The sequence below is a fragment of the Sander lucioperca genome, chromosome 13, assembly GCF_008315115.2.
Source record: "Sander lucioperca isolate FBNREF2018 chromosome 13, SLUC_FBN_1.2, whole genome shotgun sequence".
Classification (NCBI taxonomy): domain Eukaryota; kingdom Metazoa; phylum Chordata; class Actinopteri; order Perciformes; family Percidae; genus Sander; species Sander lucioperca.
In genome coordinates this window covers 12,605,975-12,633,477 of record NC_050185.1, presented here as the reverse complement: position 1 = coordinate 12,633,477, position 27,503 = coordinate 12,605,975, and the positions used below count along the sequence as shown (strand labels likewise).

The following is a 27,503-nucleotide window of genomic DNA, read 5'->3' as shown; positions in this document are numbered from 1 at the left end:
CGTCATGTATCCGCTGGTACAAAATGCCCTTTCTTGGAGGGGTGGACTTACAGTATGACTTCTACTATCTAGACTCTACTAATACATAGAGGCTGCGTACAGTACGTGAGATCACCCCGGGTCTTCTGAAGGGTGTTTTGAAGCTTAGATTTGCAGCTCAAACGCACACCCATCAAAAGAAGATGTTAAATTACCACAGCTACTGAGAGTCTGAATTCTTGCAGGAAAAACATTGTTGACTTTGTATTTCAAGAGAGAAGGTTGGGATTTTCCCAGACATTTAACATTTACTCCGTTTTCTGGGAGCCAAGGAGCAGCCGATTAGAAGAAATGTAGCTTATACTTCAGCTCAAACCCTACCTCTGACTCAACTCTGACTTTCTGTTCCTGTCTTTTCCTCTGAGACAAAAGAGATGCTTAATCTCAGATCTGTGTGGATAGTGATGCTCAGCAGGCTTTTGGTGGCAGAATTATCAAACGTCCCTTTTTAGAAAATCAAGAATAGTCTCAGTCAACTTGGCTTCATTCCCCCCTTGTCAATGTTTACAAGATGCTGGTTCCAAACAGGTGCAGCACAGGCTCGATTTGGAGAACAGACATGTAGATGGGAGCTGATGGGTCATAGCGCCTTGCCGACTAACTCCAGAACATCTGTGTCCTACCAAGTGTGAGCAAGATGTCTGGTTTCCGTATCTTGGGTAATGGCCTGCTCCTCTGCCAGCACACTCTGGATCATCCTCCCCCTTGTTCTCCACCTAGTAGGGAATTCTGTAATGAACTGATGGGAGGGAAGATGAAGATCACAGCTGCCAAATCTCTCCTCCTTTTCCAACTAAAGGATAAATGACTCACTTACACCACTTGCTCGTTCAGCGCATGGATCTCTCGTCCTTCTGTCTCCATGAAGATTAAAAAGCAGCCCTCTTGATCCGATAATTACTTTGGCTGGGAATTAATGACAAGCTTTTGGGTGGAAATTGAAATGAAGATGCACACAAATTGTCACACACACACACACACACACACACAGAAAAAACAAACACTTTTTCTCTGCCTCGCGTACAGAATACTATAACCAAGGTCTTAAACTGTGAAAAGGCACAAGCTTTTCATCCAGTATTAATAATTCTCACTAATGTAGCCATACTGCAATTCTAAAAACATATTTGACATTATAAATGTAAGCTATAAATGTTCTTTATCCTCCCACACACAAGCTCAACCTGTAAAGTACCCATTTTGTTTTTCTCCCTGCCCCTCGTTATTCCTTGCACATACAGTTTCTCTCTCTTACCAATGGCAAGATGCAGCCAGTGACAAAAGCACTGCAGTCTTTTTGCACCTGCTCAGGTCCAGAGCTGCAATGATATTACCATCATTTTCAGAAGTGATGCAAACTTGTCGGCACTCATCTGAACTCGGAGGACAAATTTTCAACCCGGTGGACGACATATTCTGTCCTGTTTTATTTCCATGGCTTAAAGGCACTTTTGAGAACTTGTGCTACTGAATTACTACTGTACTACTGTCATGCAAAATAGAGGAGTTGTCCTAATCAAAAACAGTTTGTAGTGGCGCCAATTCTCAAGTCAAGTTGCCATTAATTATTTCAGAAGAAGAGCGGTTTCCATTGCACTTAGTTGCATTTTTATTTTTTTATTTCCTGTGTTTCCACTCAGGTTTTTTTGAATGTGGAATACTAAAATGGGCATAGAAACGAGTGGATGGAAATACACTATAAGAATCTTGTTACATGGGTACATGAAACTTGCCTGTCGATCAGTTGTAGTTGAGAAATAGCTGAGATTCTGAAGTTGATGTTGTCTTTAGCAAAATTGATTCTTTTTGGCTGGGAGGCTTGCACTTAGTGCCTATAGTTTTTACAGCATTGTAAATCCAGCTTTCTGTATCCTGGCAATCATCTGCTTATGCAAAATGCTATGTTACTGCAGCCGTTACCTCCCTCCATTTACAAATCATCGTTTCACATGGTATGCAACAAGAGAGTGCAGCTGCCAGTGTGATTTGTTAAGCAGAAGCCCGACTTGTTAGGCTGAAAAACATCAACAGCACTTTTTCGCCTCTGCTGATGGAGAGAGGGGGACGTGTCATCCTGTCTCTTGTAAACTTTACACACTGCAGTGTGTTTTTATATATACATATATACATACATATATCACACTCTGCCAAACCAAATCAAACTTGTACAAAAGAGTTGACATTAACATATTTTGTTCTGCACTTGAAATGACACACCTGCTGCCTCCATCCTGAACAATGAGCTCACACAGCTACAAGCAGATGTGCCAGGGGCCAACTGGGAGTAATGTGATAACGGAGTAATACATTCACATTTCCATTAGAGTTACATGATTTAAAGCATTGTAAATTAAAAACAATATCTTCATACATATTTGATGAGGGGAGAAAAGAAATCATAAAAGCGGATATATCGCCATGCTGTAATGTGAGTGGGTTGACAAAGACGCACACATTTCCCCACAAGCACAGTCTCACTGAAAATGTTAGGCAGTGATCTTGATTGGTAGTGGTTGGGTGGAAGCAGCGAGGGAAGCCAATTAGGGCTGGGTATCGCTTATAAAATATCAATACTAGTACCATAAAAGTGATACCAATACCAACATTAGAGTACTTAATTTGATACCTTTTTTTTCTTACTTCATTCGATACCCATCATGTGAATCGAAACATTTTCAGTTGTGTAAAATGCCATCACCACTATCACCACCTATCCTAATGATTTTTACACAAATACATTTTAAAAATGTTTAAATGCATTCGACTTCACCACACCACAGACTGTATGGGTTGTAGCTGCTGCAGTAGTGGGCCAATCACAGGTCGCCTTAAATTGAAGAAAGCTGGCGGTGATTGGCTGCAAGCAAGGCCATACAAATAGTATTTTTTTTTCCAGACTTGACTAGAAAAGTTTAAATTCTGCCTAGTATTGCGTTATTTCGGTCGACACCTTAAAGGTATTGAAAACCGATACAGCCCTAAAGCCACTGCACATCTGTATCTTGCCTTAAACAAATACTGCAACACTCACCAGTTGCTTATACTCAGTTAGCTATACAACATAGCAGGCTTCTTTAAAGGGAATTCAAACATTCAAGGCATATTTATGTAATCTGCTGATAAAGCGCTTTTAGGTGGAGGGAAACATTGACATCATCCCTCTAAAAGCTTAAATATTCTTGCATTTTCTACACAATGTCTCTTCTGTTTATTACCTCCTATCTCCTCATTGACATACCTAGCATGATGAATGGCATAATGCTTCTCAATCTAAACTAAAACTCACTAAGTGTCTTAAATGCAGAAAGGATGTTTTTATCTTAGAGACCTTACTTGAGCCTCAATCCCTTCTTTCACAGACATGTAGCCTTTTCTTTTGCTACCCTTTCCACGTCCTCTGTCTCCTTGATGTTTGACTGGTGCTATACTGTTTTCTCTTGCTGACTGTCTCCCCTGCCGTGGAAGTGTGGATCGTTTCCCAGAAATCCTTTTAAACGGAACCGATTTTTATAAGAAAGGGATTTGCATTTAAAGCAACCTCCCCCCTCTGTGAAAGCCTGTAGCCCATCATCCTCACTACCTCAATCCGATGATTAGCTTCCTCAAGAGTTAAACAGGCATCCGAGTGCCACAAGTACTCTCAGTCCATGTCTTTCTCTCGCTGTGAAGGATGCATATGGCAGCCAGGAATTGCAGGTGGATGATAGTTTAGCTCGGTGAGAGGATACACCCACAGCCCATACATCCATGTCAGGCATTCACTTTGGAGAGCCAGTCTGTCCTCCACCCACACGCTACTCTCTGAGAGTGGGACACAATGGGGACAGGCTGCAGCAGAGAGGGAATGAGGCCACAGCCTATCAGCCATAAGCACCAAGGAGAATGGGACTTTTAGAGGGATGGGGGTTCTCTTTGAAGTGAGTCAAGGAGAGATGGGGAGACCGGCATGAGCCGAAGAAATGGAAAGAGGGCTAGGAGGTTGCAAGTAATGTGCACGTCTGCACACTGCATAATGAGCAAAGTATGTATATTGCCTATTTGCATTCTGTAATCATACACACCTGGGGCCAGAGATGTGCAATATATGCGATGGGATGAAAATGTGATTATAACAAAGGGATTAAAAAGGCCTTTAATTAGGAGACAACAAATGAGAAGGAGGTATTTATCTCAGGTCCATCTTTCTCATTTATCTTACGCATTAATCACAGCTATTAGAGGCACACTGTAGCGAAACATCTTTTGTGAAGCGTTTCTACGTGCTATGGTTGTCATGTGCCTTGTGGTGTTTTGTCCTCACATTTAAAAGAATAGAATGAAATCTTGAAGTGGGTAAAAAGCAACATGAGGCCGGCGAGACGTGCGGCTGGATGTGCAAGAATTGATTAAAAAAAAGCATCCTTGATGTGAAAATGTCTCAGCTTGAAGCATGCGCCATCAGTAGGCTTGATTCGATTTGAGTCTGGTATATTTTCCTCCCTGCGTCATAGGTTGACCTACATCTTGTGTTTGATATGGCCGTTTTGAGTTAATTTGGTTCCACATCAACCTAGAGACCCATGTGAACATTTTGCGTCCACCTTTATGCATGCACACAGCTTCAGTATGTCTCCCAGGGCCTGCTTTCATATGCCACACTGAACCAACGACATAACAGAGACATTCCTGTACGCTAGCTGCCCTCCTACAGCCTGCACACAGCTAAGAGCTTCAAGAGGGAGTCATGCTACAAATAGGAGTGGGTCAGTTCAGTTAAAGAAGCATTAAACACCTCTTTGGCACCTTGGTATCATGTTTTTAAGGAGTGCTGCACACAAAATGTTCTCTCCCTTATGTTCTTACACATCACCGTGCTTTTAAGTGATTGCCTTATTTGCTCAACTCTATCCAACCACTTGAAGAAGAGACATTGTATTATTAAAAATCTGTCAGTTTTTCAGAGATTGGACTAAAGTGTGGTTTTGTAATTCAGTTGGTGAATTACTCTATTCACCCCTTGCTGAAAACATAACGTGGCTGGCCAATAACATAAAATGATGCTCTTTGTACTCAACTAAATGGCTTCACAGCTAAAGAGATGATTCTATCTTTATTTTAGATATATCGGTCACCGCCACACAAACACCCAGTCGCAGGCTTGGAGGAGCAACGCATAGGCTGATGAAGAGAATTAGCTCGCAGTGTATCTGTTGATGTTTGAATATGAAAAAGTGTAATGTGTCGGAGTACAACAGAAAATTTTCAGAGTCTGTTTTCTTGTATCTCTACTTAGATGTGTCAATCCTTAGATGGTTTATTTAGCTGGAGTCTGCACTGTTGGCTTCAAGCTGTCCACCTCCCACTGCAGATTAGTCACTGAAAGCTGTGTGTGTGTGTGTGTGTGTGTGTGTGTGTGTGTGTGTGTGTGTGTGTGTGTGTGTGTGTGTGTGTGTGTGTGTGTGTGTGTGTGTGTGTGTGTTTTATTCTCCAAGATTTTTTTTTTATCCAAAAAAATGAATTGTCGATTCTGCTTTAGTAAAGGCTTTGATAGCAATTCTGTTATAAGTACAGCAGTAGACATTTTTGGGGCTCATCACAGCGGTAGATAGAGCTATGGGGGTTTTTTATCATGCCAATTAGGATTGGTTCCCTATCCTGTATCATTTTATAATCACATTTTCATGCTTGTTTTGTTCTAACAAATAGGGCTGGACGATTAATCGGAAAGTAATCGAAACCGATATTCAGAACCTCTAGCCAACGTAACTTGCCCATGCCGGTTATTTTTTTATTTTTTTTTAAATCCTGTTAATACTTTTCCCAATGTGTGTATTCATGTACGTTCCCCTTAAGAACATACTACCACGTGTAGTATGCAGACAAAACAAAATAATCATTCATTTATCGTAATCAAGGTCAAATGTTTATTGAATCTCCCTACTAACAAACAATGGAAGTTCATTTTGCTGCTGCAACTCTGTAGGATATTAGATCATTCTTCTATCATCAACACACGTTCCAACGTTTTAGAATGGATCCCAGTCTCTTCTGTTCATGATTAAATGACACAAGACACAAATTTGCTAATAATTAATCTATACCAGTAGTTCACTGACAAACTATCTGGTCCAATTGTTGGAAGACACAGCAAACAGGGGGGTGGCAGAGTCTCCTGCTGCTTAGGAAGATCATCCCAGATTTCAGCACTGCATGTCTCTAAAGTGTCCGCCCTTCAGGGGTGCCAGTCTATGACTGACCCTAACCTCAGGCCTCCCCCTGGACAGGAGAAGACAAGACAATGAATATCCTCTTGAAGGATAAAGAAAACAAGCACATATCCTGCACTTTCTCCTGGTGCTTCTTCTGCTGCGATGACACAGCTCAGCTCTCTGACTTGACAGATGATCAGCTGCCTTCAAGCCTTCTATGAAGGAGATTGAAACTTGAGGCTAGTTTGTTTATAGAGGGCAGTTCTGACCACAGTGTGATGATGTGTGGTAGCTCCCAGGGAAGTGTCTGTATAAAGTTGTCAGACCTGAATTTGTTCCATAAGGGTCTTGGTGCTGTGGTATAAAAAAACAAAAATATATGGCAGCTTTCTATCTTAGTTATATGTTCTTGTTCTAGGATGATGGATTATCTTTAAATGTGATCACTCAATGATAACCATTTCCCAATCTAAACCTCTTTTTTTAAGTAGATGAGTTTGGCTTTGAGTTTCTGTTTAGCTCATTTCCTCTTCTACTCTGCAATTGTACAGACGGTAATCTTTGACGACATCTAACAAAGTAAAACCTTTTGCCAAAAGCATGCCGCTAAAGACCGTCATCACAGAAATTGTCTTTTAAAAGACTAAAGTGCTAAAATGTGCTGTGCAGCCCACATCTGTTTACAAAGGCACTTGCCTTTCAATCTTGTAGAGTCAAAGTCTCTGGAAAGAAGAAATACACGTTTTTTTCAAGCTCAGAGGAAGCTTCAGCACAACTTCGTCACAACGATGGGACACACTTACTAAAATAAGGCATTCCTCATCTCCCCAGGTTTGCACATGCTGCATATGTTTTTAATTAAATACAAGTGAGTAATATTAACGTATATTCCCTTAATACTGTCAGACTCTAACAGCAGAATTACTATGTACATGATGATGAATATAAAATGTGTCTGGTTATACTAATCAACACGTGACCCCAATTTCAAGTAAATGGCCTCTTATCGACAGTAGCAGGTAGGATTAAGTGTAGGAAATTAAACTAAATACAGAAATACAATAAAATGTTGAATATTGGTGGGGAATGCTATGTCTATTGATTTACATCTTAGGGGCCATCCACACGGAAACGCTTTTTGGTATTAACGCACATGTTTTGCATTGTTTTGGCCGATCGTCCAAACGAATCCTGTAAACGCACTGCCTGAAGACGCACTTTTTTGAAACCTGGTCCCAGGGTGAAAAATTTTTGAAAACGCTGCATACTTGCGTATTGATGATGTCATCGCCACACCCCTCGACCTCTAGCCTTCGACCTCTTATCCCGCGACGACGTCTCATAACAACAACAACAACAATTCACTATCGGTCCACGCAAAAAATTCTGGTTTCCTTGCACTAGCCATTTTCGTCGTCTTCTTCTTGTGTTTGGTTTCTTCTTCTACTGTCTGTTTGTATACAGCGTGCAAGCTTTATGGGCATGCTCTGCCTCTTCTCCGTTTTTGGTGAATTTCTGTAGCAGAAACAGCGCCACCTATAGGCCTGGAATATGAAGTAGCGTGTTGAGTCATTTACAAATAGATCCGTTTGGACGCAACTATTCTTGAAACGATGCCAGGGAAGACGGGAAAAAAAAGATTGTTTTGATACGTGTGGATGTGGCCTTAGGCATTTAGTTAATATAGTCTAGTTCAGAAGCCTTTGAATTCTTATAATTGAGTGTATTAACATGCACATGAATAACCCGGTTATGAGGTTTACTCTTGTTATGATCATATTTGGGATATGGTGTTTACATGAGCAAAGAGAAATCCGGTTATTCATATTCCCTTTATACATGAAAAATACTAGTAACAAAACTGCTTTATTAGGTCATATAAACACACTCACTGTCATCTTAGAAAGATAATTTAAGGTAAAGAAATTATGGATGAAGAGAGAACAGACAAAATGTGTGTAAACAATAGAGAAGAATGAAAAATGTGGGAGTGGAAAGTTTGGTTTAGAAGGGACAAAATGTCATGGATACATCTGCAACAATTAGTCCATTCATAGATTAGAGAGAAAATTAATCGGAAACTATTTTAATTAATCGTTAGTGTTTTTAAAAGCACAAATGCCAAACATCTTCTGGTTCCAAACTCTCAAATGTGAGGATTTGATGATTTTCTTTATTATACTGTACATGATAGTAAATGGGATATCTTTGGGTTTTGGGCTGTTGGTCTGGCAGAAAAAAAAGGACGGCCCAAGTCATGAGAGAAATTAGTGTCTCCAGGTTACAGTGGAAAAGAAGAATCTGCTTGTCTAGCCCCAAAAGCAAGAGATCACACACTACTAGTTTGTCTTTGTTCTAATTTTGGCATCATCTCTTATAGTATTCTTTATTTAAAGACAGCATGGCTTGTGTGGAAATGCAGAGGTCTTAAAAAGTGCAGCATACCCTCCCAAAATATACTGAGTTGATAAAAAGTCTTTTTAACTTTTCCTTTGTAATTCATTCCTCCTTATTGGATTCTGTATCAGGAAGCCACCAGGGAGTTGGTGTAGCCTGCAACGATGTTCTCTAGAAACCTTTCAGTTTTTCACAGAATCTGGTTATTTTTGAAGAGGGATTGAGAAAGTGGTGCCCTTAATTGGAAGTAGCGGGAGGTGAATTCACCCAGTGGCAGATCAATATTCCAAAATAGCTGAAATATGCTGTAAAGCAAGGCAATTTAATCAATCACACGGTATGAGGGACAGTGTAGCGAATTATGTGTTTCAAGCTCAGAGTTTTTAAATGGGCCTACTTAGAACTGAATTCCGAATAATAAACTATTTAACCAGAAAAAAAAGAAAGTAAGGTTTTTTTTCCCTTTCTTGCTGTTGAATTAAAGGGGAAATGAAGCACTCAATCAAGTTTACATGATTTACAAGATGGACTTCCACTATAATCAACAATTATATAAGAAACATGACAATTGTAAACATATAAAAGAAAAAAGAAAAACCGCTATATCTTTCGCGGCCAGGGCGACGCCATTGTGCAGTATTCTAACATGTGACGTCACGGGGTTGGTTGGCTCTGGGCAGTGAACGACAGAGATAGTGAAAGAGACAGTGAAAGATGGAGATAGTGAACGACAGAGATAGTGAAAGAGACAGTGAAAGATAGAGGTAGTGAACGACAGAGATAGTGAAAGACAGTGAAAGATAGATAGTGAAATACAAAGATAGCGAAAGACAGAGCTAATGTTAAGTTAGTGGAAGAGACAGTGAAAGACAGGTAACTTAGCTTAGTGGAAGATGGAGACTGAGGAGCCACAGGATAGAAGAATACGAAAGGGAGGCCACTATTGTATTGCTCCTGGATGTAAAAACGAATTTTACAGGGTCAAAGCCAAGGACAAAACAGTCCATTTTCATAAACTGCCGCTGAAACGGAAAACTGTACTGCTGCGCTGGCTAACGGCTCTGAAGAGAAAGAGCCCTCCGATGGGCGCTGACTCTAGGGTTTGCAGTGAACATTTTCTGGAGGAGGATTACATTGAGGAGAAGACCTTTGAGTTTGGTAAACTAGTTGTTCGCCGGACCAACAGACTAAAGCCTGAAGTTGCTCCTTCTGTCTTCAATTTCACTGCCTATAATATGTACTCTACTGACCGCCCAACATACTCTGACAACAGCAAGACAGAGGCATCAGTCCGCCGTAAGGACAGGGCACTAAAACGCGCCAGCCAGGCAGGGAAGAGACAGGTAGGGCATTCAGCGACCCACAGAAGTCAGCATCAAAGATGCCCACACCAAAATCAAATAAACAATATTCACCAACATCTATTAACCTCGTAAGGGTCACTGTACCGTCTATGGTACAGCTTGTCGCTGTAACCTCCATTCATAAACGTTTTTATAACTTTAAAGCATTAAATCTTCAAAATATACAACCATGCGACACACCAATTGAAAGCTCATGATTCCATTAAGCCCACACACAAAGCATAAGATGATTTATAGCAGTTACACAACTGCTACAAAGTTATAATAAATAAAACAATACAGCGTAAACAGCGCAGCTGGCGTGTAGTGCATTCATACCTGTTTCCTTGTCCCTTTAGCCACTGCGGGGATTTTTTGCCCAAAACTTTTTTTTCTTAAATCCCCAAGAGTCCAAGGAAATGGAATATTCAAGCCATTATATCCAAAACGAGCTGTTCGCCTCACAATCTTGACGTTTCTGGCCGAATCACAACGGAAAATCGCTACACTGTTACTCAGCCTATTTGTATCGCTGCACGCATCTCTCCTGAGGCTCCTAGCAACTTGATGTGGGCGTCACTCTATTCTCTGAGATCTCAGGTTTCAATAGACATCTGGTATAAGCCAATCGGTGCAAGTTTGCCTGTGATACACCAATAAGAAAGCTGAAGACTCCTCTGACGCGATTTGAGCCCACGTGTACTCAAGCGACATTTGCTCGGACCAGTTAGATTTAAATGCTATAAGACCCGTCTACATTTTTAGCCAATGAGCAGACAAGTCGATAGATACCAAATGTGCCGGTGAAAATTTAACCCTGTAATGGCTGGAGCTGTGTCAAAGCAAAAACAGGGCCTCCTATAAGCATATCACACCCTGTGCAGTTTATAATGACTTATTTCTATACATTTATGTATATAGTTATTTCAAGTATGTGTATTTGTGTATTTATTTATTATTATTTAAGTTACCCCTCCCAACCCAAAACACGTCCCCCTAGCCTAATTATTTCCATAGCAGCATATGATTTATCTGATGTATCAATATAACAGCCAAAATGACAACGAAATTCAAAATAAACAACCATTAAAAACACCTGAAAGCATTCACCTAAAACTCACATCCTAATTTCATTCACTAGCCAGAGAAGGTCAACACAGTTGATGGAAACCTCGAAGAAATATTTCTTACCGTGACTCAACTTTCCATAGCAGTCAGGCTTACACTTCACTCCAGACTCCAGGTTTTACCACCCTGAATTGGCTCGCAACAAAATAAGCCTTTTTGATTGGCTGATGTCATATATATATATATATATATATATATATATATATATATATATATATATATATATATATATATATATATATATATATATATATATATATATATATATATATTTATATATATATTTTTAACATCCCTCAGAAGCGTAACAAACATCCCTAGTGTTACACATTTTACTCTTATGTTAATAAAACACCAAATAAAAGTAATTTTACTGATTTAATCAACAATTACAGCACATAACTGGTATGGACATTGAATCAAAAAGTATTATTATTACATGGTTATTGTAAGAATAAAACAACAAGAAACAGTGTTTCAGTATAAGATTCTTTTATATGCTTTAAACCAATAGTCAGGATCTGAGTACAAAGTATTCCATGATAAGGCTGTCAATATCAGTTGGGTACCTAAAAACAGTAAATGTGTTTACAGGTTAGGCAGACATGCATGCGTCTGGTGGCCAGTAGCAATTTCCCAGAAGCTGACATCTGTAAGGAGATAGAGCAGGAGATAGGCAGTGTCCACATCTTCTCGACAGTCAGTGTCAGCACCCAGACCGATCCACCTGAACAGGAAACAGAAGAGGGAGGCAATAAGCAGTACATTTGCACAGGCACTTTGACAGATGACATACTTAACAACTACATAATAAAAAATGACCATTCATATTTTACTTCTGTGGAAGGCTTCTCCCCAGCTACGGCACTGTCATCTCAGCAAGATCTGGAACTTAGCAGTGAGGGCTGTGAAGAGTCTGAGGTAGAAAGTTTAATGGAAGAGAGTCAAGATAATTGCAATGAAGATGAGTTTGAGTTGGGTAGAGAGGAAAGCATCAGTGATGAGGATCAAAGTTTCAGTGATGTTGAGGATGAGGAAACAAATGTCTCACAAGAGCGAAAAAGTATTGTGTCGACAGGAGAATTGTTGAAGCTCTTTCACGTGTGTCATTGGGAAGGCTGTGGCAAATGTTTGGTGAGGCCACCGGCAGTCTCCAAAAGTGGATTTGGGCTTAGGATCAACACAGAATGCATTGATGGCCATGATTTTATGTGGCATTCTCAGCCTTTAGTTAGAGGAATTATGGAATGCAATGTTTCTGTACCTGCTGCTGTATTTGTCACTGGAAATGAGTGCAGTCCATTCATGGAGGTGTGCGACACCATTGGTCTGGAAACCATCTCAAAAAGACAGTGGTTCAACATACAGAAGGCCTATGTCATCCCAGAGGTCAACAATACCTGGACAGTACACAATGAGGCTGTACTGAGTGCCTTAGGTGATGAGCGGCTCATCGTGTCAGGAGACTCCAGATATGACAGTCCAGGTCACAACGCCTCATATGGAACCTACTCACTCCTGGACATCAAGTCGAAGTTGGTGGTGGCACAGGAAACTGTTCAAGTCACAGAGGTGAAGAACAGTTATTGGCTTGAGGTGGATGGTATGGAAAGGTGCCTTTCCAAGTTGGGAGAATATGGTGTGACCATATCTGTTTTGGCAACCGACTGCCACCCATCAGTGCAGAAAGTCATGCGTCAGGAATATAAATCTATACAGCATGAATATGACCTCTGGCACATTGTTAAGTCTGTCAAAAAACGACTGCTGCAGTGCCACAACGAAGAGTTGTTTGAGTGGATCAGAATGATCACAAACCACATCTGGTTTTGTGTCACAACATGTGAGGGAAGTGTGACTAAGTTGAAAGAGAAGTGGATCTCAGATTCGCATCCTCACAGTCCCGTAACAGAGTAACAAACCCTGACTGAGAAAGAGCAGAAAGAACAACACAAAGTTTATTAACATGTTAAAGTGACTAACACTATCCTTGTCAAAATTGTTTTTTTCCTTGATTGTTAATTTCCTTAATTGTTCCATGATTACACTGTATATTAGAATTAATTTAGTTTAATTTTACTGATGAAAAAAAATAAATGTATTGGTTAGGTTTCAAATAATTTTTTTTTTGTACATTTCATGGCCTTATAAAACACTTATTTTGTAATGTATATGTACACATTTTTTTAGTAGTTTAGTATAACTACATGTATTCATACATTTACTCTCCAGAACTGTTAGCTATTCATGCAGTTCCACATGATTTAGTTCATAAAATAGTTGTTTACATCTGGCTGTGTAACAAGCTTTCAGAATAAAGTGACAGTCAGTTACCAGGGGAGGTCTGCTGATTGTTGTTTTCACCACAGGGCCACAGAATTCTGTTCAATACAGTTTGTCTTTATGGGTTTTGCACTGCAGAATAACGTTGGTGATGTAATCTAGCACATTACATTATGTATTATTTGTATCTGCTATCAATTACAAGAGGGTGAATAATTTCTGTCAGATTACAGAATATGGCTGCGTTAGTGATGATCTCGTGATGAGTTATTGACAATAAACCTGGCTGAATGTAGGAATATCCCGACATCAAACTGTCTACACCACGGTGTTTTGACCGCAAACAACTAGCTAACGTTAGGTACAGTCATTATTAGCTAACAGCTGTAAGCATTAACTAACTCATGCTAACTTAGTGTTTAGCTAATTTAGTGAAGTTTATTAGTACCAGATAAAAAGACGACGTCTAACGTTATATGTAAACAAACTGCACATGGAAACATTGTTCGCGATGTCTGCCATCATATTCCTGTCTCTTGTCAACACCATGTAAGTTAGAATGTATTTGCTGTAACGTTACTGCATACAGTTAACCTTATCGGACCATTCGGCAGCGGTTGAAGCTAGCTTGACTTACCAGCTATTGATGGGATGCTCCAGTGTCTCCGCTCTGACATCCTTCAGGGAAAGCATTGCCACTTCCAACACGTCTACCTCCCGGCACAGTATGGCAAATGTGCGCACCATAGTGATGCAGGATTGACCACGCAATACATGGTCAAGATCAGCCTCTTGACAGCAGATGGACTCCGACACGGTGGGCGTCGCAGTACAACAGCCACACTGACACCAGGTAGCGTTGCCAACCCGCTCTTCGCCCCAAACCACCACCGGCTGTTCAACATATCGACGTACCACTGCTCGGTTCCCACGCCGTATCGGCTCAAATGCGTACGCAATGGGACACACGGACTCAACAGGTCTTTCAAGTTCGTCTTCCTCCATTTAAAATCAAGTGCGTATTCAGTACGGTCCAGGAACGCTTCACTCTCTTCACTCACCAACAGAACCAACCAACCCTGTTACGTAGACTGTGACGTCACACCAAAATGGCGACTTGCTAGGTAGATAGCTAGCTAGAAATTACGAAAATAATTTTGTCATATCTGTGGTTTTAACAACTTTTTAAAATAAAATTTTAGGCAAGGTAATTTTTTTTATATATGTAGCTACTACCAGTGCAAAAACATGGACGTTTCATTTCCCCTTTAAATGTTCAAATCTATTGCTTTCACTTCTTCTTGCCAATATTAGTCAGTTCATTTTGGGCAGATGTCAAACAGTAATCACATTCCATAACTACACTCTAATTTATTGTCAAATATGTCACCTCTCAATAGATAATTTTTTATCTGGTGCAGTGTCTTTGGGAGTATGTTTGGCCTCACAGCTATGTGGATTTTGTTTGTCTGAGGGAGAAAGGCTGTCCAGCAGTTGACACCATGGGTCAAAACTCATTACTCGTAGGCTGTGATATAAAAAGGTACAGAACCAAGTCAATGTCTCATGTCCTCTTAAGGCCCTGACACACCAACCCGATAATCGGCCGTCGGACAGTCTGGCAAGGTCAGTGACTTGAGTCTGTTCGGTGTGTTCCGTGCCGTTGTCCGTCAGAGGGGCCGTCTTCCTTCATTTTGGCCGATTTTACATGTTGAATCGGAGGGCGGGCAGTTGGACTCAATGACCAATCTGATTGGTGGAGTGCTAACCCGGAAATGACGAGCGGGATGAGTGGGACGAACGCCTCTCAAAATCTGACGAAAATCTTTTAAACTGACCTTTGTCGATCTGAAATGAAGACAGATTCAGCAACTGTATCCACCAGACCCACATAACGCATTCGTCATTTCCGGTTTTCATTTTAGCACCGCCTGCTGTTATGGAGACATATTACGTCTCGTGCACGCGCAGAACGTACGCTCAAGTCGGCGTCACTTCGGTGTGTTCCGAGGCACTTTTTTGACCAACTCGGGGAGACTGATCAGTCCGACTGCCTTTTCTGCCAATGGTCGGCCTTCGGGTTGGTGTGTCAGAGCCATTAACCTCAACCTCTCATTTTATATGAGGGTCACAACTATTAATACTACTGTGATTAAAGTAAATAGTCACCTTGAACTTGTGCGACTTGTTGAATAATGCAACAGTTTTTCCTTCCACTTTATCACATTTAATGAAAAGGGAATGACAATGAATCATAGACGTACTTTTGAGTATCTGTATTAATCAACATTTGTTTTGTGTTCCAACGCCAGAGAAAAGCTTTTTGTAAAAAAAAAGGTGATTTGCCCGGGTATTAGAGCATATGTTTGGCTGAAAAATGGCTAGAATTTAAAAAGAGTTTCAGTGTTGTAGTGAACGTGTTAGCTGTTGGCTAAAGGACTCTGAGATAACTGGAAATGATTAATGTGATGGTTCTGCCCAGTGAATCTGTGATGACCTGTAGTCAACACTCAGTGCTTTTTGGCTTTCACAGTAGTGTCACATCTTTGGTTTCTGTCCAGTATCAAGCTCCCTGCCTAGCTAGGTCACATCCTGTCCTGGGACAGAGACCAACCACAACACGTATTGATATGCGTCCCTACAGGCAAAAAAGTGTCAAACATTAACACCCTTTTTTCATCTCACCTTCACTCCTTTCATCTCACTACTCCACGACACACACTTAAAGTTGCTGAGCTCATCCACACATGCCACAGGAGGCTTTTGTTATACAGCAGACGAGGGGTTAAATGCGTCCTGCTTGGTTGCTGTGCATGTGAGTGATGTGCTTGTTGGCGGCCGTCCCTCCACCAGACCAGGAGACAGGAAGGGGATGGGAACTAAAGGAAGCTGAGGTCTAATCTCAGTAGACACAACTCTGTCAAAGACACACAAACAGGGCTCACACACATTCAGTACAAAAGTTATTATGTTCACGTGCATACTCTGACCTACACTCACAGAAACAAAGCTGGCTGGAAAGCTCGTGAAGAGGAAACATTTTTTTTTTTCCATTTGCATTCTTCATGTGCACTATGGTAGATAACCTGAGTGCCAAATACATCCAAAATTAGCATTTTTAAAGATTAACCAACAATATTCTTTGTAACATGTGCCCAAAAATACCTGGAGAACAATCGTTCCTATCACATAATGAATGGGATAATTTTCTGCAAAGGAATTATTTAAAGACTCCAACAAACAAAATACACTTCACTGACTTTTCTAGTAGCAGCTGTAATCCATCAAACATCTATCAGACAACCTTATTCATTTTACCTATAGTTAGCCATGTATGAATATTGGCCTCGCTTGGAAACATCTGCTAATGTTACTATAAAGAGAAAATGAAGGATTCAATTAAGGAATAGTTCAACATTTTAGGAAATACGCTTATTTGGCTTCGTGCCAAGTTAGAGAATACCACTCCTATGTCCATATTAAGCTACTGCCAGCAGCCGGTTAGCTTAGCTTAGCACAAAGACGGGAACAGACCCATGCTAGCTGTTTCCAGTCTTTGCGATAAGCTAATGGTACAGACATGAGAGTGGTATAGATATTCTCATCCAACTCTTGGCAAGTAAGCGAATAAGCATATTTCCCAACATGTTGAACTATTCTTTTTAATTTAAATGCGAAACATATAGGCTAGGTAGTAAATTGCCCGAGGCACCAGATCATCCCATACGCATGTCTGATTTTAGGGTATTGGCTTTGGAAATTTTAGAACATGTGCTAGCAGTTACCCTTGAATCACATGAGGTTCTGAGTTATACCTGGAGGACAGTAACTCCCCTATCAAGAAATGACATATGGAGCATGGAAGGGAGCAGCTTTAAGTCCCAAACCACCAAACAAATGTAATGCGAGCAGTTGAGATTCCTTTGCTTAGCAATTCATGATCTATTTAATTTCCATGTCTTGTATTTATTGAACTACTTCATGAAAAAAAAAAAAAAGTATTTCACTGACACAAAACTAATTTCAGTGTTTGACTTTGTGTTAAAATAATGAAGCTGCACATGTGGTTCATGTCAATATTTGTATTGGGAAGATGTGATGTAAAAGGAAAGTATTGAGCGCAAATATATTATAATGACACCACGTTATCAGCATGTCATGGCTTCATGTTAGCTGACTAAGCACTTGGGGAAAAAAATGACATTGAGAGGTAGCTGTAATATTGGCAAATACACTAATAAGCCCATCTAGTTTTTTGTCATCTATAAATCTTTCTAACATCTCTTCCCCTTCTCAATTCCTCTTTTTCATTATTCCTGTTCTTCCCCTCTGTCTCCATTTCTCTATGTGTATGAGGGTAATTGGCACTCTGTTTCTTTAATTAAAATGAGGTCTAATTGTAGCTGAACCAGGGCAAATGTTCATAGGCCTATAATTTCCCTATCACACTCCAGAGCCACAGAGAAAGTGTAAAACAGGGAGGGAAAGGGCATGCGGGAAAGAAATGAACACAAAGGTGAAGAATTGTGAGCAGGATTTAGATCAAATGGCTCCTGCTCTCGAATTTGAGGTTGGTTGTCTAAAGCCTGAAGACGTCTGTATGATGAGGGTGTAATATTCGCCATATAGTCCCCCTTTGTGAAAAATACAGGGTCAGGTTTTACATTTGATACAAAAAAAAGCAATACCTAACCCTTACCTGTGTTTTTCTAAAATGAATTTATAAAAAACTATACCAAGACAAATTCTAATATCTCAACACACCTACTTCAGACCTGCCTCTCAGTGTCGTTACCTGCGGAAAAAATGTCTTATAATGTTCCATTTTTTTCCATAATTGTAATTCCATGGCTCAGTTCAAGTCTTCTTGCCAGTGCCAGTATCAGTTTAGACTTCTCTGCTGTCTGCTAATGTGGACGATTGTACTGTAATTACTGTACAATTGTTTGTTTTGGGTGTTAAATGTGGCCGGATGAAGAATTTTCATTGTTCCTAAATTTTTCTAGCACTCGGAGCAATTTTCCGGTGGTGGGTGGCCGCCGCTGTTGTAAGAATGTAGGGGAAACGCCAGCTTCCTCTAACAGGGCTTAAGTCTGAGCCTACTTCAGAGAAAGGCAAGGCCGTGCATGCACATAATAGAAACACTCACCATCTCATCGAAACACTCACGCTCACACATCCTGTCTCATAAACCTTAATGACAGAGCAGTGATAAACAGTGATTATCATGCTGGGGGGAGGGGTGATATTTCTTTTCCACTACTTAAAAAAAAAAATTTGAATATGAAACGGAGGCAGGTGCGGAGAAGGGGCAGCCTGAGTATTATGAAGGTGTTTATTTTTATTTTTTTATTATGCCGGAGTAAACTCGAGCTAGACTAAATGCGGGGAAAGCACCAGCCTGAACTTTGTCATCCAATTATCACCTCTCCCCTTTCTCTCTGCAGACTTCCCTTTCTTACTCTTTATCGCCTCATATTGTTGCTATAAAGCGAGAGGGGGGAGAGAGGGAGAAAGGCATGTATGTTTGTGTTTCTTTACAAGGAGGTTGCACAGAGAGAGCGTAAAATGAGTAGATTGTAAAAGACAAATGGGTAATAAAATTGATTCGAGTCACATTTACCTCTCAGTGTGATATCCCGACGAACCTGCTGCATACATGCAACCCTGATAATTAGTGATGTCAAGTCGTTGCTTTCATGTGCGGTGTATGAGACAGGCCACCCAGATGATGGGAACGAGAAAATGAAACTGAGGTGGAATGCTGTAAGAAAGATTTAAATAATTTGGCTGTACGGCAGTGGGAGTGGGGTCGAGAAGGGGATAAATACTGCGTGTGTTGTTCACTGAGGAAATGTATTAAATTAGCAGGAGCTAAGATGTGAGCAGCGGTGGGTGTGATCGAGTGATCATTGAAATCATTATGAAAAAAAAAAACTGACACTAGATGTTTTTCAATTGTTCTTTTACTGTTAATTGTTTTGTATTAAAATGTAAATGTGTTAACAGGTTTTTCAATCTAAAGTATGCATTGGGGCAGTGGAAGATATATATTCAGTAGTATAGTCAAGGCAATCTACAATGTGTATTACTTTGTATTTTTATAGACATTGGGACTTCTGACCAACTATGTTAATACTGTATTATTCTGTCAATTTATCCTATTAATATTTCCGTGTAGTGGGATGTAGGATAATTCATTAAAAACGTTTTTTTATGTTTTTTTATGGGAAAAGATACCTTCATCAAGCACGATGGAACAAGCTGATTTTCCATAAACTATATACTTAGAATATATCAGTATCCCTTTATATTCAGTTTTAAGTGTGGAAGGACTAAAGAGAGAGTTTAAACAGTCCATCCTGAATGGGCCGAGCTTCCCTGCATTATCTGATCTTAAACCGACAGTTTACCGTTCAGTAGTGTTAAACAATAGCAGCAGCTGTAACATTTGTCTCAGTAGGAAGCGCCAGTCAGACTCTGTTTTATCTCTTGAGCTTTTTGTTGGGCCTTCATGTGTATTTCATTGACATGTGGGTTGCTAAGTGGTAAATGTAATTGCCTCTCACTTTACACAGGATCACAGAGATTAGTAACTGTAGGCGTTGCAGTTATTTTTGAAAAATACTACTAAGTGTTAGGGCTGAAATATATATTCATAGAGCACGAGGAGTCTCTGACAGCTTTCATTTCTTTAATGTTCTACGTGAAATGTTTTTTCCAAACATCCTTTTCTCCTGTATACAGTGTTCCATAGGAAACTGACTGTAATCATTAACAGTTATTGAACAGACAATGAAAGTAACTTTCATTGTCTGTTCATGATTCCACTGTAAGGACGAATTCTTATAATTCGGTGGCATCATTTCTTACATTGACACTTGTAGTCAAACTATGCGAGGTATTATATTGGATGTAGATATTTTTCTTTACTTTAGAGCTGAAACAAATTATTCTGTTTATACTTAAATAAAGATGTTGAAACCAAAATTGGGGAAACATAAAACCATGAAGGAAAACTGAGAAAAGTTGTTTTTTTTGCATGCCGGGTCAGATGTGTGTGTGTGTGCGCGTGTGTGTGCGCGTGTGTGTGCGCGTGTGTGCGTGTGTGTGCGCGTGTGTGCGTGTGTGTTGGTATGCCAGACTTTACTGTTGAGCCTTATATTGGGAGCCTAATTCAACAAAACATCTCAATAACCCCAATGATAAACTCTCACTAAAACCCCCATTTCCTCCAGCATCCATTTTCATGCAAGTGCTCACCCTGATCATGGCACACAGGAGAGCTGCATTAAATCCTGTTTATTGGTAAAACCAAACGGCCTCACCCTTGAGATGAGCTTCTGTGGGGAACACGTAGGGCTCTAAAAACCAGTCTGTGACAGAAAGCTCATCCCATCAGTATAAAAACTAGTCACAATTCAGCAGAGACAATCTGCCAAGACAGCTGGGGGGAGAAAGATGTCCTCACATGAAAAGAAGTCCCTTCACCCTAACCTAACTTGCAAAGTTGCATGCAGTTCAGGTCCCGGATTTTATTGTGATACTGAATCATAGCAGAACTGCTCAGATTGTTTGTGAGCTGGCAGCCTGCCCCTCAAAAGATTACAAAAATCAATTCTATTGTAATCACAGATCGTGACTGGAAGGGCTTAAATCTTTATATTTGTGTGTCTGTGAGTGTGTTTCTATGCAAGTCTAGTCTGTTCTCTTGTTCCTACTACTCGTCCCTACTCTCTCTGGACAAAAGCGGATTCTTTTCAGCAGGTTTAGTGTGACCACAGGCATGGTGTGTTGCAGGGAACACAAGGGACGTGGGGGGAATAAAAACAAACATGAGAAGAAAGACAATTTTAAGGTAGTGGGGATGTTTCTGTAGATGTAATTGACTGGTGAAACTCCATTTTCGAGCGTAATCCCAGTGTAAGCCATAGCTGATACTTGGCAGACAGCTTGGGACTTGAAATATGTCCAATCTTTGATTTAAAATTCACTTGTGTGTTTCTCTGAATGTAAATGAGTCTTGTACGTGTCATTTTTATATTTCCTGCTCACATCTTTTTTCACAGAGGTCCTGATGAACACTAAAACGGAGACTTCTGATCTCAAATGGACCATCTTCTCACATGCCAAACCCGAGGTATGTAACCCCAGCTTCACCATGTTATCTGTATTACTAACACAACCCTTGTGGTGACTGGAGATTTTTGGCTTCCAGCTGTTCCTTTGTTACTTTGGCTATAAAAGAGCTCCTTATATGGCAGGTAACTGACAGAATAAAAGAAACGCCAGAGTGAATTTGGGATTCAAAGTACATTGAAAGCAGATGCTGTGATATATCTCATCAACCTTAGAGTTGAAGTTACTGGCTGCCCACAGTTTTGAATACTGCTGCCAAAAAACGACATATTTGTAATTTGATCAACTAAGGAGTGGTCGCTAGGGTATTTTTTGCCAACAGCGTCCAAAACTGTCTAACTTGCTGATTTCTCAGAAGGAAAATGGTTACAGTAATGCTGGCAAGGAGATATCTGGAACCAGACAGAAATACTCAACAAATGTATCGGCGCTTTTGATTAAGATGCAAAGCAAAACAGGCCGACAGTCTCTAAATAGTTTGCAGAGCCATTATCATTTGAAGCCATTGATCAAAAGCTTTAAACAAAGAGTATTAAACAGTGATTTAGATAGCAATGACAGGCAGCAGTGGGGACATGCCGTGAGCTCACTTCATCAAATTTACAGATATAAAACAGTTAAGATATGGTTATTTATTTTTAGCATTCAAGGATTATAATACCGTCATATTTGTGGGAACTTCCAAACCTGTCAGATATAAATTCTGGCTTCTCAATTTCAGAAAAACTTTTTCATAATTTTCACTCTGTTAGTACAGTTGCACACACATTAAACACATGCCTAAATTACAAACATGCTCAGGACCTATACATGCTATACACACTAATGGAGAGATGTCAGAGTGAGGGGGCTCCTTGGCCGAGCAGTTGGGGGTTCGGTGCCTTGCTCAAGAGCACCTTGGCAGTGCCCAGGAGGTGAACTGGCATCTCTCCAGTCTGAACAGGGACTTGAACCAGCGACCCTTTGGTTCCTAACCCAACTCCCTACGGACTGCCCCCCCAATTTATATATATATATATATATATATATATATATATATATATATATATATAAATAAAAGGACACCAAATAAAGCTAATATTCATGTTAAACCTCTAGTGTAAAACTATTTTAATGAAACTATCAGTATAATTTTGTAGTTTAAGTTTTAGTGATATGTATCGGACTCCAGTTACAGACTCAAATCTTGTGTAAACAGCGATAACACACGATCAACCCTGTTCATGCATTAACAGGTTGAATGCTGGTTGAAAGCTGTGTGTCTAAATAAAACATACACATAAGTTTGTGTGTGTAAAAGTCGTGTCATTTACCTCGCTCAGACCTACAGAATGCTTTGTACTCAAAGGAATGTCAAACATATGGCCTATATTACTAAATCAGTCTCGCAGTAGTTATACATCTGTATATTTGTACATCTCTCTGATTTTTTTTCAAACACTTATTTCTACCAAGTTCTTTCAATAATTTCTGTCAAATCCAGAAGAGCCCTGTGCATTGCCATCACAGAAAACATTTTGTTCACAGAATAATGTACTGCCAAAGTCCTAAGTATTTATTTTTTTGGGATTGAAAGGGAAATTCTGCCCTCTGAGAGATTCAAACCTGGCTCTCAGTGCTCTGCTGCACTGTAATTCATTCACACCAGTATTCTGCCTCACTCAACACATCATCTGCAAATGGATTTTTAAAGATTTACATATTTACATAACTGAATTTCTGAGCCTCAAGTTGAGCAAATCTGCTAAATTCTGCCCTGAGTATGTTAATTTCATGCTTGTTTCCTGCTCTTGGGAACATAGTGATGGTGAACATGTTTGCTGTTGACTCAGAAGTCGTACATTAAAGTCTTTTTTGTTGCATTTGGCTCCCTAACAAATGTAGATTTCTGAGGAGGGTTTTCGCTTTATATGTATTTGTGATATGCCCCTTTTATTTTAGTCTAAAAGTGTGTTTGAAGGGTAAGATCTGTGTCTGTCTCGGATGCTGTGTGCAGCAGTGTGCTCTGTTTGACAAGTGAGATTTGTATTCCCACTAGCTGAGCTGCAGCTCAGCAGGAGGAATGATTTACCAACCCAGTTTCAAATTTGGGCTGGATCTAAATCCACAGCAGGCCAGTTCTGTCCCACGAGCCTCTGAGGTGCAGTACAGCAGAGGGCTTTTAATGTGACCAGTTTTATAACGACCCGAGTGAAAGTCTTTAGGAGAATTAAAAATGTTCACAAGTTTTCTGGGTCAGGTGTCATTTCAACTGGCAACCTTTGACAACCCTTTGTTCTCCTCTTTGCTCTCAGTGGGAGGAAGTAAGCGGTTTAGATGAGGAAAACAACAGTGTGAGGACCTATCAGATCTGTCAGACTGACAGCTCATCCAGCCATTGGCTGCGCAGCGGCTTCATCCAGCGACGTGGAGCGTCTCAGGTTTACGTGGAACTGCGATTCACCATGATGGAGTGTTCATCCAGGAGCACCCACCACCGCAGCTGTAAGGAGACCTTTAACCTGTACTACTACCAGGCAGACTCCAACGAGGCCACGTCCTCTTACCCGCCCTGGATGGAGAACCCATACACCAAGGTACGTCCACGCCCACCCTCTGACGGTATATGTCAATATGTCACAAATGCTCATTGTTATGGGATATCATGTTGTTATTATTAAAGGACACTTTTTTCTCTCTGTTGTTGTTAAATACTATTTTGTATGGACTTTCAACATATTGAACATCTGCATTAAAGGGTTATTTCACCTATTTTTACATATGAAGATCAGTTTCCTTGTCATGGTAAGTATCATTGAGCCTGTGAGAACCACTGTGCAATTTGGCTCTGGAGGAACTCTTAGAAACTTTTTTTTACATCTGAGAACAGTTAATTATAGGGCTGTAACTAACGATTATTTTCAGCGATTAATGCAATTTATTTTCTCGATTAATCAATAAAGACTTTAGTTTTGTTTAGGGAAAAATGCTCAATACATATTCAATACATATTCTACCTTTAAGTACGCTTTAAGTAAAAAAAGAACAAAAAAAACCCTACAACACAGTCAGAAAAAAGAACAGCAGTGTATAATTTCCAAATCATTGAAAAATAACCAAATTTCTTGACTTTCCCTTTGACCATATTAGTTGCTCTCTCTGAAACTAGAAGAAGACCACATTTCATTATTTTTTATTTTATTTAAGAAGGGACAAATTAAAGGATTAAAGGACTTAACTGGTTGTTTTGCATTTTTAGTCGATGTATGTATGTATGATATATCTGCATTGTACTGTAAATAATACATTTCAAAAGCATACTAACGTTTTCAGATTGACTTCTAATATGCAATTGGCCAGTTCACTTCTTTACAGTCATCAGCCTGTAGAGACCGAAACATTGCTTTAGTTATGTATTTATTACAGTCGACATTAAATCACTTTTATTTGTTTTCTCCAAGTTATGTTTTCGTCTCATGGGAGCAAGTCTTGTTTTGAAAACTCTCTTCATCGGTGCATTTAATCTGTTTCACAACCTGCATGTTTACTTTCTGTTTATTTTCTGGCTTTCATTTACCAAATGCATAGTTTGTAAGTGAAGGTCTTTTTGGCATCTCATTTTCAAACCTCAGATGTTGTGGCGTCCTTGAACACATCGCCAAAGAGAGGTTTCAAAATAGTGCCTGTTGTTAGACTTTATTACCACTTAATAATGTAACTTTGACAGAACAATAAAAGTGATGAATTGTTTACTGTGATGAATTACCTTTCATCCAAGCAAGTTCCAGGTCCCTGCAAGTTGAGTTTCAAAGCGTACTGTAACAAATGAGAAACAATGGCTGCCAGGAAATCAATCTAAAATCACAGTGGTATGCTTTGGAAAATGTTCAATAATGTAAAGCATATGTGATGTGTATTTAATGGGCTAAAATGGCTAAAACATGCGAAACCACCAGTCTGGTCGTTTTTACGGCTGTATCCTGTGTGTTGGAATCAGGCCATTACATAAGATCTTTTCTCTTTCTTCCTGTCCTAGGTGGACACAGTGGCTGCAGACTTTCTTCTGAGGAAGGGAGGGGAGCGGAAATTCAATGTGAAGACCTTAAGACTCGGCCCTCTATCTAAGAGAGGCTTCTACTTGGCTTTTCAGGCTCAGGGCGCCTGCATGGCCCTGCTGTCAGTCAGGGTATTCTTCAAAAAGTGCCCCCCCCTGGTCAGTGCTCTTTCCTCTTTCCCCGAGACTGTTCCCCGTACTCTGGTGCAAGAGGCGCAGGGTGTGTGTGTGGAGCACGCGGCCCAGCAAGGGCCCCGACCTCGGCCACCTAAGCTCTTCTGCGGGGAAGATGGCCAGTGGGTGGGCCAGCCAACAACCTCCTGCGCCTGCCTACCAGGATTTGAGTCTGCCGAAGGACACACTAGATGCACAGGTAAGAAGGAGGCAAGGTTAGGCCACATATACAAGCATGTATATAAACTACACTCGCATATGCAGCAGGGCAGGCACACTAAACAAGAAAACAATGGTGAGCTGAGCGTGGGGTTCACTGAGGATCGAAATGTTGGAGCAGAGAAATGAGAGACGTAGGAAGTTAACGAGGCAGGAGAACGGCTGTAACATGGAGTGGACAGAGAGAGGTCAGGTGGCGCAGCACTTATCTCAGAGAGGAAGAGCAGGGTCAAATGCGTACTGCTGTGAAAACTCATGGTTCAGCTAAGTTAGAAGGAGCACAGGGGGACAGGAGAGGTGAGGGGAGTGAGAGCAGGGGGGGTGGGCGCTCGGGGTAAAGATCATATCACTTTGACAACATCAAAGCAAAGCAGACAAAAAACAGAAGGAAAGAAGCAGGAGGATTCTCTCTGGAGCTGTGCAGCAGCTCTGTCTAATGAGTCCAATTAACAAGCCTTGTGCATGAACATTCCCCCCCCCCCACGCTCACACACACTGCATCGCATCAACACGGATAAATGTTGAGCACTAAAAACACAGAAACACAAGAAGAAATGCTACATTTTCTCAAGAAAGTGTGCGGTTGCATCTGTGCGTGTTTAAAGGAGGGATTTTGGTTTGATCTCTGTGGGAGGTATAATGATTTTCCATAACGAAAAAATTATTTCTAACATTTTGCTTCTGGTGAAGTGGGGTTGGCATTTTCCAGCGTTCTGTCATTGAAGAGTGCCGTAAGGAAGAAACAATCACCAGACCATAAAGGGAAATTGCCTTTTATAGCAAGATTGAACAGTTAATTTGCTTCATAGGCCGGTCACTTCAGAAAATGCAATTGACGTTTAAAATTAAATTACTTTAGCTGTAATGCCATTATCTCCCATAGACAATACATACTTTTTCTGGGTCAAACACAGCCCTTTGACGTAAAACTTATGAATGTTGTCAAGTTGATTAAGTGTTATAGAGGATCTTGATTAGAATATTTAAACACGTCTTTGAAGTAAAGCTCGAGCAGACTATAAATACTGCTACATGGGAGGGGTGTATTTCCCCATGTGCCATTATACTGAAGCTGTACCCATGTTATATAATACAAAAGGGTACAAGATGATGCCCTGTATATTCCCAAATAGATGTGAAGTTACGTCAAAATGTTAGCAGCTGTCAACAAACTCCAGAAATATTAATATTAATCTTCATATTTGAAACAAAAGTGAAAAGTATTTTGATATCAGTATTTATTCCAGATAGTCTTTAGTCAGAAAAAGGTTCAGAACAAAATAATCACTCAAATTAGCACGGACTGTGCTAAACATTCTGAAGTCATTAAAAACAGGCTGTTGCTGTAAATCAGAAAGTGTAATTTGTGTTTATCATGTGGTGAATAAGACTCTAAAAGCACCCAGGTTAGTTTCATAATCCTGTCTTGTGACGGTCACTTGCATTTGACCTATAAAGTATATATTTTAACAACCTTCAACAGGTGAGACATGCATCAGCACTCAGAACACACCAATACATTTTTCACATGTGGGAAATTCCAGCAGGCAAAATGTCAGT

At 40.2% G+C, this 27,503-nt stretch overlaps 1 protein-coding gene across 1 annotated transcript in view; it reads left to right on the top strand.

Moving 5' to 3' along the window:
- ephb4a (eph receptor B4a) overlaps positions 1 to 27,503 on the top strand; it is a 46,267-nt gene that overhangs the window by 4,935 nt on the left and 13,829 nt on the right. The window contains exons 2-4 of the mRNA XM_031320096.2: positions 21,448 to 21,518; positions 23,812 to 24,093; positions 25,533 to 25,923. Of these exons, the coding sequence (XP_031175956.1) occupies positions 21,448 to 21,518; positions 23,812 to 24,093; positions 25,533 to 25,923 (744 nt within the window). The remainder of the gene's footprint in view (positions 1 to 21,447; positions 21,519 to 23,811; positions 24,094 to 25,532; positions 25,924 to 27,503) is intronic.